Source organism: Benincasa hispida, unplaced genomic scaffold (genome assembly GCF_027475165.1).
Source record: "Benincasa hispida cultivar pf3 unplaced genomic scaffold, pf3_genome.v1.1 HicScf243, whole genome shotgun sequence".
Lineage (NCBI taxonomy): Eukaryota > Viridiplantae > Streptophyta > Magnoliopsida > Cucurbitales > Cucurbitaceae > Benincasa > Benincasa hispida.
Genome location: NW_028326320.1, coordinates 10,661 through 25,844, shown reverse-complemented (window position 1 = coordinate 25,844; position 15,184 = coordinate 10,661). Strand labels below are relative to the sequence as shown.

At 31.7% G+C, this 15,184-nt stretch overlaps 1 protein-coding gene across 1 annotated transcript; it reads right to left on the bottom strand.

Annotated features, from left to right (window-relative positions):
- Window positions 1–29: 29 nt before the first annotated feature.
- Window positions 30–3,519, bottom strand: LOC150030393 (beta-1,3-galactosyltransferase GALT1-like). The gene is made up of 8 exons (XM_090309761.1): window positions 3,488–3,519; window positions 3,277–3,365; window positions 2,637–2,842; window positions 2,267–2,548; window positions 1,461–1,589; window positions 1,213–1,392; window positions 704–811; window positions 30–627 (listed from the first exon to the last, which is right to left on the bottom strand). The coding sequence occupies exons 1-8, from the start codon at window positions 3,517–3,519 to the stop codon at window positions 412–414; spliced, it is 1,242 nt and encodes a 413-aa protein (XP_090165887.1). The 3' UTR covers window positions 30–411.
- Between the last annotated feature and the right edge of the window lie 11,665 nt (window positions 3,520–15,184).

Genomic DNA, 15,184 nt, shown 5'->3' with positions numbered 1-15,184 from the left:
TGTGGAGAAAAACTTTAGGACAATAGAAATCCCAGATAATCAATAGATATCTTTCATTGATCAAGCTTAACTTAACAACAATCATTTTAAGCACAAACATCACTGAAAATGAATTGTGATCGAGCTCGATTTGGTAAAATTCAATTGATTACCTATTGTAACTATATACTCACTGTACAGCCTACAACTCTCATTTTAACATATCTCTCTCGGTCACTTGAAATGTACAAAATTTCAAGCAACTCTTTAATTCATATACATCTCAGCAGTAACAACTAATTACATAGAAATTGTTAAAAGGGTGTAAGATTTCTCATGTTACCTCTTTCAGGGGGTCAATCCTAGTCTGTACCGGTCCACGATCATCAGAATCGTTACTCGATATCCGGGCTGCTTAGAACATAAGTCCTCTTAGTTATCAGAACCACAACATCTAACACCACTTCCTTCTTGAAGTTTCTGCCATAAACAGAGCATCTCCCGAGGTCCTTGGTAGTGAGCAACTACATAATCATCCTTACAACCTTCAATATGAATTCTCTCGTCCTTTTCGTAACGGATTTCAAGGCCCTCGCTCTTCATGTTTGCGATCCAGATTCCCATGGCTACATCTTCTAATTTAAACATCTGAGGATATAACATCGTGATTTTAGCGTGTTGTTTATGGAATAGTATAGCTTTTGAGCAAGGAAATAACAGATACCTTTAAGCTGCCTTCTTTGTATTTTTTGGATATTGTCTTTGCTATGTCACTAGACACTACATAACCAGGACCATGTGCCCATGTTGGATAATTATCTTCGGGCCATTCCTGCATTGGAGCAATCAATGAAGATAAGATGGTAGAAAGAACTTATTTAATTTTATCAAATTAACGAGTATGCGCTACATAGGTCAATGACACCTAATTCTGAGCAAGCTTGTTAAAAAAATGTGAACAATATTCGACACTCATATTAACTTTTGTTTAACAGAAATATCGGCCAAATTCAAAGAAGACAAGCTCAAACACGGGTTACAAATGCTTGCGTGTTAGCATTTCTTATAGGGTTGTTCTTTTGTTATTGCAAATCAGAGATTTCAGTAAAGCAAAGGAGAGTTCCAACTAATAAAAATGACAGGGGGTGGAAGTGAAGTTTACTTAAGCCTTAGGTTATCCACGCAATGTTAGATCCTTTGCCCGTATAAGTAAAAACCAGTGCGGAAAATTACCTCCATGCTAATGAACCACTTGCTCTCAGGGTTTCTGTGAGGTTGAGAATCTGAGTTGATGAGGCCATAAAGCAATCCACTTTGTGCATTGATCCTTTTTAAAGAAGCTAAAACTTCATCCACTCGAACAAAGGCATCATCATCTGTCTTCATGATATACTTTGCTGAAGCAATCTCTGCCTGCCGAAGTGGTGAGATTAAATCATAAGGATAAATTCACATCACTCAGTGAAAGAACGAATCTTTACCCCAAAGATGCAGATGCCCAACGTTTTCCAAGTAATAAGGCTGTAGTAGTCAACAAAAGGCATCATCTGTACGTCACCATATGTTCGGGCCTCATCCCACAATTCCTCATTGACTATTTGGTTCTTATGCTGCAAAATGCAAATGATGCAAACTGGTTGTAAACCAAAGAAAATTCTATCCATAATGTAGGAACTTTAAGAGATAGTGAAAGTAACAAAAGCATGGAAGTACACTTTTCATATGAACTGATTAATCATTCCGTTTCAAGCATCCAAAACCAATGAAATTTTGAAATAGTGTAGCCGATCTGATGACACGCCTCACTCAATTTACACTTGTAAGCATTGTGAGCAGACTTAGAAGTCGCCTCGAGGCTCAAAGATAAAATTTGGAAGTAAATTTTATGGTTCATGCGACAAATAACTTAGATCCCATTTGGTAACCATTTGGTTTTTGAAATTTAAAGCTTATCCTCTCAATTTTTATTAACGGTTTGCATCTTTTTTAAGTAAAAAAGTTGAATTCTTAGTCAAATTTCAAAAACAAAAACTTAAAAACTATGTTTTTTTAGTTTTCAAAACTTGGCTTAGATTTTGAAAATGTTGATAGAACGTAAATGACAAAGCCTAGAGGTGGAAAGGGTGTTTATATGCTTAATTTTCTAAAACCAAAAATGGAAAACTAAATGGATACTAAATGGGCCTTAACTATTAGTATCTAATGAAACCACCAGGTTCAACATGAATGGGTAGCCTAATTGTATTAATGTTCTTTTCAATCGAAGAAGAGTACATGTGAAGCTCACCAACCCAACAAAAAACCGAACTGCAACAGACCCAGCCTGTACTTCAGGATACTGCATCCACGTTCTTCGAACAGCCATCCGATATTTAAAATTGTTTGCTGTGGAGAAAACACCAATGAAAAGATCTAATGGTCTATCCGGAGAGAGGGGAGTTGATTTCAATGCTTCTATATTAACAATATGATCTGAATCCTCTGATGTAGGCAAACCACTTGCCAAGACAGAAATTAGTTTCAAGTCTCCCGAAATCTTTACTTCACTGACTAGCCATGGCTCCAAAGTCTGAAAAAAGAAGCAATCCAAAACAGCATAAGATTGATCATTCAGAGATCAATTTGAAGACTATTAATACAAGAATGGGTGAGATTACTTCACGGTAAGCAAAAGAAGTAACGTGCTTTCCATCAACCGTCATCTGGATTCCATCTACTCCCACTCTAAGGGTGGCAGCAAATGGATGACCAAGTTTGAAGGGGAAGTACGCTCTTGTTTTGGATTTGTTGAAATTCTTGTTCAACTCAGAAAGCCGAGATTCGACATTGCCCACAATCTTGTTGCATTTTTCCAGTTCATCCACTAGCATATAAAATCAACAACATTAATTTCGAAGTGAATGGAAATAATGCTAGATTAGGGGAGGGAGTGAAATACGTGTTCAGTTTAATGTTATGGAGTTAACGTATGTTATGTTCCCAATTTCCCAGGCTGTTGATAAACCAATTATGTGACACACTATGTGGTTTGAGTCAACGTTGTTGCTAATTATGCAAGCATTTGCATTACTAATTCTCCCACCAGCAAGCCATAGTATAATATTGCATCCATGGTCTGCTTTGTAACAAAGTTTCAAAGTAAGCTCACTTGTAAGCAAACTTGAGTTGTTTTATATATAGCAACACATTTCGATCTAGACTCCATATTTTAAATATGGAAAATTGACGAAAATAGTTATCTTAAAATGGTAGTGTATGCATAGAATTATTCAAAGGAAATATGATAGACATCTATACCTTTTCCATTCTCGTCAGAACCGGATGGACATCGCTCCTCTTCTCCCCAATCACGAGAAACTGTCCAGGTTATGAGCAATAGAACAAGACTATTCCAAATTACAATCATGAATCAACAAATCATTACAGTCGATTTGCATACAAGCAGTTATACAAATAATTCCAAAAATTACAGTATGAACAATAAATGCATAAAGAGAACTCTACGCACATATGCAGAAACGTCTCAACGCTCCGATACATGACTCTGATCGAACAACTGTAACCACGAGTGCTCGATTTACACGACTGCAACACTGCACGAACACAACATTAACACTTCGCGCTCGTCCTCAATGATCTCCTCGGTCACGAACTCTTCCGCAACATGAACGGCCACCACAGTACCACGAACGGCCTCCGGAAAATCTCGACGGTGTCGAGATGTGTCTGACACCACCAACAAGGCGACCTTGGGATTCTTAGTGTGAGAATCCAAAGGGTGGGCTCTGTTCGGACTTGGTGTGAGGCAGACGAACGGAAGAAAGAACGATCGCGTACACGACTGGGCAAGTGGGAGAATTCGAAGACCTATCGTATAGGTCGATGCCCAATCGTTTAGATAAAACTAAGCGATTGTCTAGAAAAAGCTATGCGATTGTTTAGCTCTATCGTTTAGCTCGGTCTGTCGCCTACAGACTCTACACGATCGTGTACCTTGGGCCAGCGATCGTCTAGCAAAGCTATGCGATCGTTTAGTAAATACTGCACGATCGTTTAGCTCGTTAAGCCATCGTTTAGTAAATCTGTATTTACTTGACGACTTCCGTGAGTTTCTTTTTGCCGGAGAGAAAACTCAAAAATCCTTTTCAAACTTTTGTAAAACTTCTTTTCAAAATAGGAAACCACTTTTCTTTTAAACTCACGGTTACCATGATCCAATAACCACCCACTACTTTGGTTATTTAAAAGAAAAAGTATTAATTATCCAATAATTAATATTATTATAAACATAAATGATAACCAACTTATCATACTATATTTATAACCTATAGTTTTAATATTTCATCTCATGAAACATATAAACCATAGTTATTCTTCTATTCCATGGTACTTAATGTAAATCTCATTTACATCAATCCTCCATTAGATGTATCTTATACATCATACCGATTATATCATATATAATCAAAATACCTCTTGTGAATTTGAACATTTCAAATCCACACTAAAAACTGATCCTCAACATAATCCAAGCTACCAAGGGGACCTCATGGACCTATAGATTCGAAGCTCCAACAGTACGTGGATAACTGATTAAACTCTTTAGTCACGGGATCCACCATCTGTTAACTATCAGCCACTCCACTAAGGACCGACAGCTAAACTCTTCTCACTATAGATATATTATGTGTCCATCTTGACCAATCAACAATGCGACAAATTTTCACAGATCACTCGTAAGTACAGCTGGGCCAATAACCGTTATGCCCCTGTAATTACATCTATCTTCTTAAGTACCACTAATCCCTCCAATGAACATAAGTCATAGCCCTACTATGACTGAGTCTTCTCTTCCAAAGAGAAGTTGTGACTACTATGTTCAAGCCTCGGAATCAGTCCTTAAAGGAGCAATCTCTCTACTTATCCCTGCTTCAGGAAAGGAGTGAATTCCATATTGTGGATTGAGTTCCCAGCTCCTAGATCAGACAAGTCCCCAAAAAGGTAGGCATATTGAGTTGGCAATCTGGCCACTCTCACCCATAATCAAAGGACCGCTCTCAAAGGCAGGAGTTCACAAAACACTCAGGATTGAGGTCGTGTCACCTATGGTCGTTTAGGTGATATGCAAGTCTCTAGTATCAATGGCGTTATATATAGAGTCTAGTCATTTCATGGTCCAGGTCTTATACAAACTCTTTGTATACAACACTCCCGCTCCACGTCTCCACATGAATGGTTAGAATCTACCATCTATAGTAGTTTACAACACTTGCAAACCTCTACAAAGTGGGTTGTATTCGTAGTGTCACCAGGATCAGGTATCCCACCTTAATCCTTATACTACAGACCGATTTAGGTTATCACTTAAGGCATGATCCACTTGTATATCACATATACATGCTTAAGTTCACATAAGATAACCAAGGAGCTTTGTTTATTGGATATGAGTAAATGCCAGAATTAAAAAACACTTATTTTATTCATTGAACAATGTGCATCTTTACAAAACAATGAGACTCTGGGAGAATTAGGACACCAATCCCAACAAATTGGTTATATCTAATGGACACAAAAATATATCTATAGTGAGAAGAGTGCAGCTATCGGTCTTTAGTGGAGTGTTCAATAGTTAACGGATGGTAGATTTTGTGATTAAAGAGTTCAGTCAGTTATTCACGTAATGTTGGAGCTTCAAGCTACAGGTCCATAAGGTCCCCTTGGTAGCTTAATGGATTCAAGTTGAGAACCAATTTTTGGGTTAGTTTGAAGTGTTCAAATTAACAAGAGGAAATTTGATTATATATTATATAATTACATTGGTTCAATTATATATGATGTAATTGATTTAATGTATTGGATACAGTGATTGGAGAAATTGATATAAATATGATTTATATTAAATAAAGGAGAAAAGAACTATGGTTTAAATATTACATATGATGTGATATTAATACTATAGGTTATAAATATAATATGATAAGTTGGTTATTATATTTATTTATAATAAAAACAATTATAAGATAATTGTTTAGTTGGTTATTTGGTTTCTCCTTTAACCGTGCCTGAAGTGGGAGATTATGTTCAATTTTGAATAACTGAAGGATAAAATGAAAAGAGTTTTCATTCTATGAACCATCACTTCATTAGTTGCATTACTAATCGTTTACTCACAAGAGACTAAATGATCTAGTGAAAGACTAAATGATCGTGTAAACGATCTAGCGAGATTTACTAAATGATCGTGTAAACGATTGAGCGAGAGACTAAACACTTGAGCGAGATTTGCTAGACGATTCTCACAAGAGCGAGATTTACTAAATGATCAAGTACTCTCAGTCTATGCGATAGACAAAACCATTATTCCACTTACTTTATCGTGTAGTTCGTTCATTTAATTCCTCCTTCGCTCTACCAAATTCACACAGAGCTCACACCGCCTAGATTCTCACTTCGAGAATACCAATGTTGTCGAGTGGTAGTGTTAAGGATCAGACAGTTCGTGATTGCTAGATGATTGGCTAGGCGATTATTCACGAGAGCGAGAGGTTGCTGGTCGATTGATCACGAGAGCGAGAGATTTCCAGAAGAAGAGTTCTTCAAGGGTATGTCTCTCACTTCTTTTTGTATTTGATTAAGAGAGCACTGTAATTTTGTTAAAGATGCATAACTATTTTGTATGCTTGTGAATGCATTTATTCTTTCACAATGGGCTTGGAAAGATTTTTTTTCTGCTCACCGGTTCTCTTGAATAAGAGTTCCTTCAAGTTGGTGGCACATCAAGTGTTTCTTTTGACTTTGAGAATATCTAGATTTGATGTTGTTGTTTTCTTTTATCTATCTTCGTGTTTTTTTATTAACTTTTATATAGTTTAAGTGTTGTTTTTCTTATTGTAATTATTTTCTTTTAATGAATAAACATATATCATTTTCATATGTTGGATATTTAAAAAATGAGTAAAGAAGACCTACGTCTGGCAGATAGTGCTACTACACACATAAAACTTACAAATAAAAAATATTTTTCCAAATTGACAATGCTGAAAGCAAAAGTAAATAAATATCAAATTTTGCAAACTTGATCGATAGTTTTGAAAAAACAAATATTATTTTACCTAGAGGAACAAAATTTATAATTGACAATGCATTATTTTTTAGTTAATCAAAGAGAAATCTTTTAAGTTTTAAAGATATACATTGCAATGGTTATTATATTGAAACTGATAGTAAGAATAATGTGGAATATCTATATATCATATCTACTGTCTCAAATAAAAAATGTATATTGGAAGACTTGTTTGCTTTATCTTCTGGATTGTATTATACTCATATACGGGTAATTGAAATATATTAACTAAAAAATATATACTAAAGTGAAGACTGAATCACCTACATTTTTTTTAACGAATTCATGGTGATATATGTGGACCCATTAACCCACGAAGTGGACCATTTAGATATTTTATGGTATTACTAGATACATCCAGCAAATGGTCATATACGTCTTATTATCAAATCGAAATCTTGCATTTGCAAGATTACTTGCTCAAATAATTAAGTTAAGAGCACAATTTCCTGATATAAAATTAAGATCATTCGTCTTGACAATGCTGGTGAATTTACATCTTAAGCTTTTGATAATATTGTATGTCAATTGGGATACGTGTTGAACATTCTGTAGCTCATGTTCATACACAAAATGGTTTAGCATAATCATTTATAAAACGTTTGCAATTAATTGCAAAGCCATTACTTATAAGAGCTAAGTTTCCTTCATCTGTATGGGGACATGTTATTTTATATGTAGTGTTCACTTGTACGCATTAGACCAATAGCTTATCATAAGTACTCGTCATTACAATTAGCTTATGGTCATGAGCCAAATATTTCTCATCTGAGAATTTTTGGATGTGCAGTATATGTTCCAATTGCTCCACCATAATGTACTAAGATGGGTTCTCAAAGGAGGTTAGAAATATATTGGATATGATTCTCTATCAATTATTAAATATCTTGAGCTTCTAACGAGTGATGTATTTACTGCAAGATTTATTGATTGTCATTTTAATCCAACATTAGAGGGAGGAATTAAGAAGTTGGAAAAAGAAATTACATGGAATGCATCATTATTGTCTCATTTAGATCCCCGTACAGATCAATGTGAACTTGAAGTTCAAAAAATAATTCATTTGCATAATTTAGCAAATCAATTAACAAATCCATTTATAGATGCAAATAAAGTAACTAAGTCACATATACCAGCTGCAAATATTTCATAAAAAATTGATATCCCAACACAACAAGTTGTCACTAATGAGTCTGGAGCACACCAAGAGCGTGGTAAATCAGTGGGTTCAAAAGATAAAAATCCTCGAAAACGAAAAATAATTAATAGTGAAAAAGACTTGGTTGAGGATACAAATACCCATAAAGAAATCATTGACATGACTACTGAGGAAGGTGAAATACCTAAAGATAATAATGAAATTTCAATAAAGTATGTTATGACAGGAAAAAAAATCGAATTAATGTAATTATTGATAAATTTTTGCATATAATGTTACTCTTGATATTATATCTGAAAATGAGGATCCTGAACCAAAAATTGTTGAAGAATGTCGACATAGAAAAGATTGGCTTTAGTGGAAAGAAGCAATTGAGGCAAAATTAAATTCACTTTCAAAACGTCAGATTTTTGGACCAGTAGTCCGAACGCCAGAAGGTGTTAAAGCTGTGGGATAAAAATGGGTATTTGTGAGGAAAAGAAATGAAAATAATGAGGTCACAGGATATAAAGTAAGACTAGTTGCACAAGGTTTTTCACAAAGACATGATATTGATTTTGAGGAGACGTATTATCCCGTGATGGATGCAATTACTTTAAGATATTTAATTGGCTTGATTGTATATAAAAGTCTGGATATGCATCTTATGGATGCAGTCACAACATATTTATATGAATCTCTTGATAATGATATCTATATGAGAATCCCAGAATGATTTAAGGTACCTAAAACATATACATTAAATTCTCGAGAATGGTATTCAATAAAGTTACAAAGATCACTATATGGATTGAAGCAATTAGGACGGATGTGGTACAATCACCTGAGTGGTTATTTATTGAAAGAATGATATCAAAATATGTCAGTGTGTTTTTATAAAGAAATCATAATCAGGATTTGCTATTATAATTATATATGTTGATGACTTGAATATAATTGGAACTCTTGAAGAGCTTTCAAAGAAAATAGAATATCTTAAGAAAGATTTTGAGATGAAAGATCTCGGAAAAACAAAATTTTGTCTTGGTTTGCAAATTGAGCATTTAGCAGATGGAATCATTAGTCAATTTATACCGGAGCAATTTTGAAAAAAATTTATATAGACAAAACACATCCATTAAATATTTCAATGGAAGTCCGTTCATTGAATATAAAGAAATATATATTTCGACCTCGAGAAAATAATGAATAATTTATTGGTCCTGAAGTACTATATCTTAGTGCAATTGATACACTTATGTATCTTGCTAATAATACAATACCAGATATTATATTTTCAGTAAATTTATTAGCTAGATATAGTTCTTCTCCTACAAAAATACATTGGAACAGAATTAAGTATATACTCCGTTATCTCTAAGGAACAATCAATATAAGTTGTTTTATTCAAATAAAATTTTGATCTAGTTGGTTATGCAGATTCTGGATATTCATTTGATCCACACAAAGTTATATCTCAAATAGGTTATATGTTCACATGTAGAGGAACTGCTATATCATGGCGGTCGGTGAAACAGACCATAATGGCAACTTCCTCAAATCATGCTGAAATTCTTGCAATCCATGAGGCTAGTCGAGAATGCGTATGGCTAAGGTCAATGACTCAACACATTCGTGAAACATCTGATTTGTCTTCTAATAAAAATCTTCCAACAATATTATACGAAGACAATATAGCTTGCATAGCCCAAATCAAATGAGGATATATTAAAAGAGATAAAACAAAACATGTTTCAACTGAAGATTTTCTATACTCATGATCTTGAAGAAAATGATGATATCACTGTACAACAAATTTGTTCGAATGATAACCTGACAGACTTATTTACAAAGGCATTACCAACCGCAACTTTTGAAAAATTGGTGTTGCGGTGACTTAAAGATCTTAAGTGATGTTTTTATGAGAGGGAGTAAATATATTGTATTCTTTTAAGAGTATGTATTATATGAAATGTGTACTTTTTTTCCTTCACTAGAGTTTTTTCCATTGAGTTTTTCCTAGAAAGGTTTTAGCGAGGTATATATCATATATATATATATATATATATATATATATATATATATATATATATGAGCATCTAAGGGGGAGTATTATGAATATTATAATAAAAAAATAGATGTCCATTGCTTAGTGTCTCAAAGGTCATGTGTCATCATTCATGTTGTCCATGTGTTTTGTAGTAATTCATGGTGTTTATGTAAGTCCACATCCTACTTGTCACTTTGCCTATAAATAGTAGTATTTGGTGGATCTTAAAATGATATACCAATTGGTGAGAAAATCCACAACAAATTCTACTAAAATTTCTCATTGTCCAATTTTATAATTTTAGTTTTTATTTATTTATTATTATAATATAAATATATTATTATATTATATTTTTCTATATTCGTATTCCTGTTGTGCTCCTCAATTTCATAACAAAAAAGATGTAATATTTTGAAGATATATATCAAGAACAATATCGTGTTCAAATGTGAGAAACTTTTGAGTTTTCAAAAAATAAAAACATGATGACGAAATGATCACATTTTAGAAGAATGAACCAAAAATGTTTTTTTGAACATTGAAAGACACAAATTAATGGATAAACAGAAGTACCAAATAAGGAACAACGGAAATATTGATGCCAAAATGGTAGGGTAACCCTTTTTTCAATATTTTTTTTGATAGGTTTAGTAAGACAGAGTGAATATATCTTAGCACTTCTCCTTAACATTGAGCTAACTTATGTATACTTCAATTGGTTAGGTGACCAATATTCAAATCTCTCACTCTACATATCATCAAACTTACAAAAAAAAAAAAAAAAAAAAAAAATCAAAACAAATGTTAAAGAATATTTTAAACATCCATGATGTTTTATTACAGAAGTAATTTTTTCCCCAACTTGTCTCAGGTCAATTTGGTTAAATCACAATATTTAGTTCATCAATATTTACTTATGTGTACAGTAGATCATCAAACTTTAGAAAGTATCTTAATGGCTTGTTTGATAATATTTCCGTTTTTTGTTCTTGTTATTTGTCTATTATTTTTTTAATAACTATAAACTGAAATATGTTTGGTAACTATTTCTGTTTCTTGGAAAAAAAAAACATTGAAAACTTGTTTGATAATCATTTATTGTATTTTTTTCCGAACATTTTTTCATATTTTATTGTGAAGGAGTAAAATAACACGCAACGGAAGAATTCAAAATCAATAAGCATTCTAATTACACATAATTTGAGTTTTAAACATGCTACACAAGTGAAGTTCATAAGAGGGTTTGTACTATACATTACCTTTGAATACCTCTCCACGAATTCAGCTGGATATCCACGAATTTGAGCTTGAGTCTTCAAGCAGATCACCACCAAGATCTTCTCTACTAAACTCAAGAAGGAATGTGTGGTGAAAACACTCAAATTGAGCTAAATTCTGAATGAACTTTGGTGGGTTTTGAGGGTTTTCAATTCAGCAGCATATCAATATCAAAAACTCAGAGATCCTCTCAAATCTCAGCATGAAAGTTTAATTTATAGACCAATTTTATGCATGAAGGATGTCTGCATGTAGGACAACTTCTACTTGGGAGTTTAATTGAAGAGGTAAGTGGAATTGGGTGATAAAACACCTAAATGAGTTTAAAATCCACTAACTCAATTAATCAATTTTGTAAAATTGATTTTCTTATTTAAATAAAACAACTTTATTTAAATAATTTAGTTTTATAAAATTAATTCAAAATAATTAATTTAAATAAAACTAAATTCAATTTTTAATTAAATCTTTTATTTAAATTAAATTGTTATTAATTTAATATCTTAGTATTAAATTAATAAAACACTAATTCCATCAATATGATTCAATTTCATATTATTGATACTTAAATCATAATTTAAATATTAATTGATTATCCAATTTTGTTTAATTTCGACTAAATTAAACATGTTAATTGTATCATATACAATCAATTGAAAAATTCTAAAATTGAATTTGAACATTTCAAATTCATAACCCTAGTTTCGTCTATTAATACTCAATTTATTAATCCAATTTATGAGCTAGTAGAGGGACCTAATGAATCTACAGATCATGAACTTCAATGATTTGTAATTAATTGGTTAAACTCTTTAAAACCGAATGAATCATAGTTCGTTAACTATCAAGACATACCACTATAGCTCGATAGTTACACTATCCTTACTGTAGATATATTTCTATCCATTTTAACCATAATCGGTAAGTCGATCATTCACAGGCCGTTCGTATTTACAGTTGGGTCAAAATTACCGTTACACTATCCTTACTGTAGATATATTTCTATCCATTTTAACCATAATCGGTAAGTCGATCATTCACAGGCCGTTCATATTTACAATTGGGTCAAAATTATCGTTTTACCCCTGTGAATGCATCTTGTTCCTTTAGCTCCCACTGACTCTCTATTGAACAACTAATTCACAATTCCACTTTTGATTCATGTCCCTCTCTACCAAGAGAGGGCGGGGCCCCGTTGTTCAATACCAAGAATCAACACTTAAGAGAAAAACCTATCTTATAACCCTTAGACGGGTAGTAGTAAATACCATCTTGCAAGGCTATGTCCTCAGCTATTTATCCGATCTTATCCCCATAATGGGAGGCTTATTGAACAGTGTTGTTGGACTACTCTCACCTATGCAGATCAAAGGATAATCCCGAATAAACAGGAGTTCATAGTTAGCTTAGGATTAAGATAGAGTTATCCTAAGTTTTTTTGGCATGAATAATCAGTTTTAACAGTAAACGGTCGTTATAAAGAAAAAGTGACTATTTCGAGGTTCGGTCTTATGCAAACTCACTTGCATAGGATGCTTTCACTCACATGTCTCTGCATGAATGATATGTGGATCACATCATTTGTATCAACATACAAAATGGGTCGCATCCAATAGTGTTACTAGGATGAGATATCCAATTTCATCCATATACTCACAGACCATTTAGGCTATATACTATGACAATCCTATTTATGTCACTACATAAAGTTAAAGTATTCATACTATAGCAATAGATTTGTTTATTGGATTTTCATAATAAAATGCAATATCAACTTTATTGAATAAAATACTCAATAATATTTTATTGATAAATAGAATGTTTAACACAAATTTACGAACTGTGAGTTTTAGAACATTCCCAACATATAGGTTAAATATAATTTAATTATGTAAATAAAAAAATAAAGCATGCGTTAAAATATAAAAAATAATTATAAAAATTTTACATAATCAAATACACATAAGTCCTAATGTAAAATTAATAACTATAATACACTTGTTTCTATCATTCATTTGTTGCTAAAATCTGATTTGAAATATTACTTCTCACTTAATTTATTTATCTTAAATGATGTTGACTCAAATTTAATTTAATTATATTATTATGTAAATATCACGATTGTAAAATATTAAAATGAACCTAAATGAATGTCTTAGTAAAGAAAATTTATATAACGTAAGATTCTAACCAGTTTTGAATATACTAAAAATAATAATTTTAAATTTAAAATAATATATAAATATTTATATTGAAAAATTTAGCTCAATTTTCATAAACGTTTCTCAAATTTTGAGAACAAGAAATGAAAATAGGTATCAAACAAGATAGTTTTTAAAAAAATGAGAAACTGAAACAAAAACAAGAAACGAGAATTTTATCAAATAGACCATAAACTTGGTCCAACTTTTAATTTCATGTCAAATAAAATTTTAAATTGGAAATGTAGCATTAGTCCTTGAATATTAAAATAATTATGAGTTTGTGGACTTGCATAATTTTTAAGGTACTTTTCATGGTAGGACACAACCATATATATATATATATATATATATATATATGTATATATGTATATAGAGAGAGAGTTAATATTTAGGATAGTAAAAAGTTGGTTGGGACAAAACGAAAAGAGTCGTTTAAAACCTATCATAGCACTTTGCACGCAAAAATGCTAATTATTAGGGGACATCCATTCTCTCACTTTATTGCTAAAGAGACCTTGCAAAGGCATTAATTTATGCTTCAAAATAATTATAATAACAATATTTAAAACTAGTTTTACATTGTTAAAAGTAATAATTTAATTCGTATATTTTGAATTCTATTTATGTAGTCTCAAATTTATAATAATTTAAATTTTATTGTATATAAAGTTTCAAAATTAAATATTAATTTTTTTATTGTATAAGAACAATAAGTTCCTAATTAGTTTATCAATCTACCCATTTACGAAATTTCATTAAATCATAACAAAATTTAAAGCATAGAAATTAAACTGTCACATACTACTATTCAAATACTAAATTGTTACAAAATTTAACATACAATGATTAAGGTTATTAGATAAAATTTATGAGTAAACAATTATTTTTAGAAAAATATATTGAACAAAATGTGACTTCTAACCTTGATTCATTTTAGCCAATATATTTACAATCATCTAAATTTTATCATTGTACTTTATGCTTCTGATTTTTTAGATTTATTTAAAGATACCAAGATGTTATTTTAACCAAGGACAATGTAATTCATATGTGATAGTTTGAAAAGTGTGTCTCATCGGATTACATTTATGGTTGTTTACTTGTGTTTCATAATTGGGGGCTCAACTCCAAATTTTAATCAAAACGTGAAATTTAATTTTCAATTTGATTGTGTTTGAAAATTACATGGGATTCACTATGTTTATCGTTATTATCACGATGATCATTATAATATAAAATTATAAATCTGTCATATTTACTTTTATTATTAGGGTCAAATGGAAACAGCAAATATGACCCATTCAAAATGAATGTAATTAAAAATAATTCGATTATATTTATCATTTAGACATATGATTGATAATTCAATTATATTTTGTTTTTATTACGAATTATACATGGTCTAGTTATCA

Excerpts from the sequence above, each read along its gene's own strand:
- LOC150030393 (XM_090309761.1), bottom strand. The coding sequence starts at position 3,519 with ATGTATCGGAGCGTTGAGACGTTTCTGCATAT. Across the intron at positions 2,549-2,636 it reads CTTCTTTTGCTTACCGTGAA|ACTTTGGAGCCATGGCTAGT; the intron begins GTAATCTCACCC and ends TTCTTTTTTCAG. Across the intron at positions 1,393-1,460 it reads TGGGCATCTGCATCTTTGGG|GCAGAGATTGCTTCAGCAAA; the intron begins GTAAAGATTCGT and ends CCACTTCGGCAG.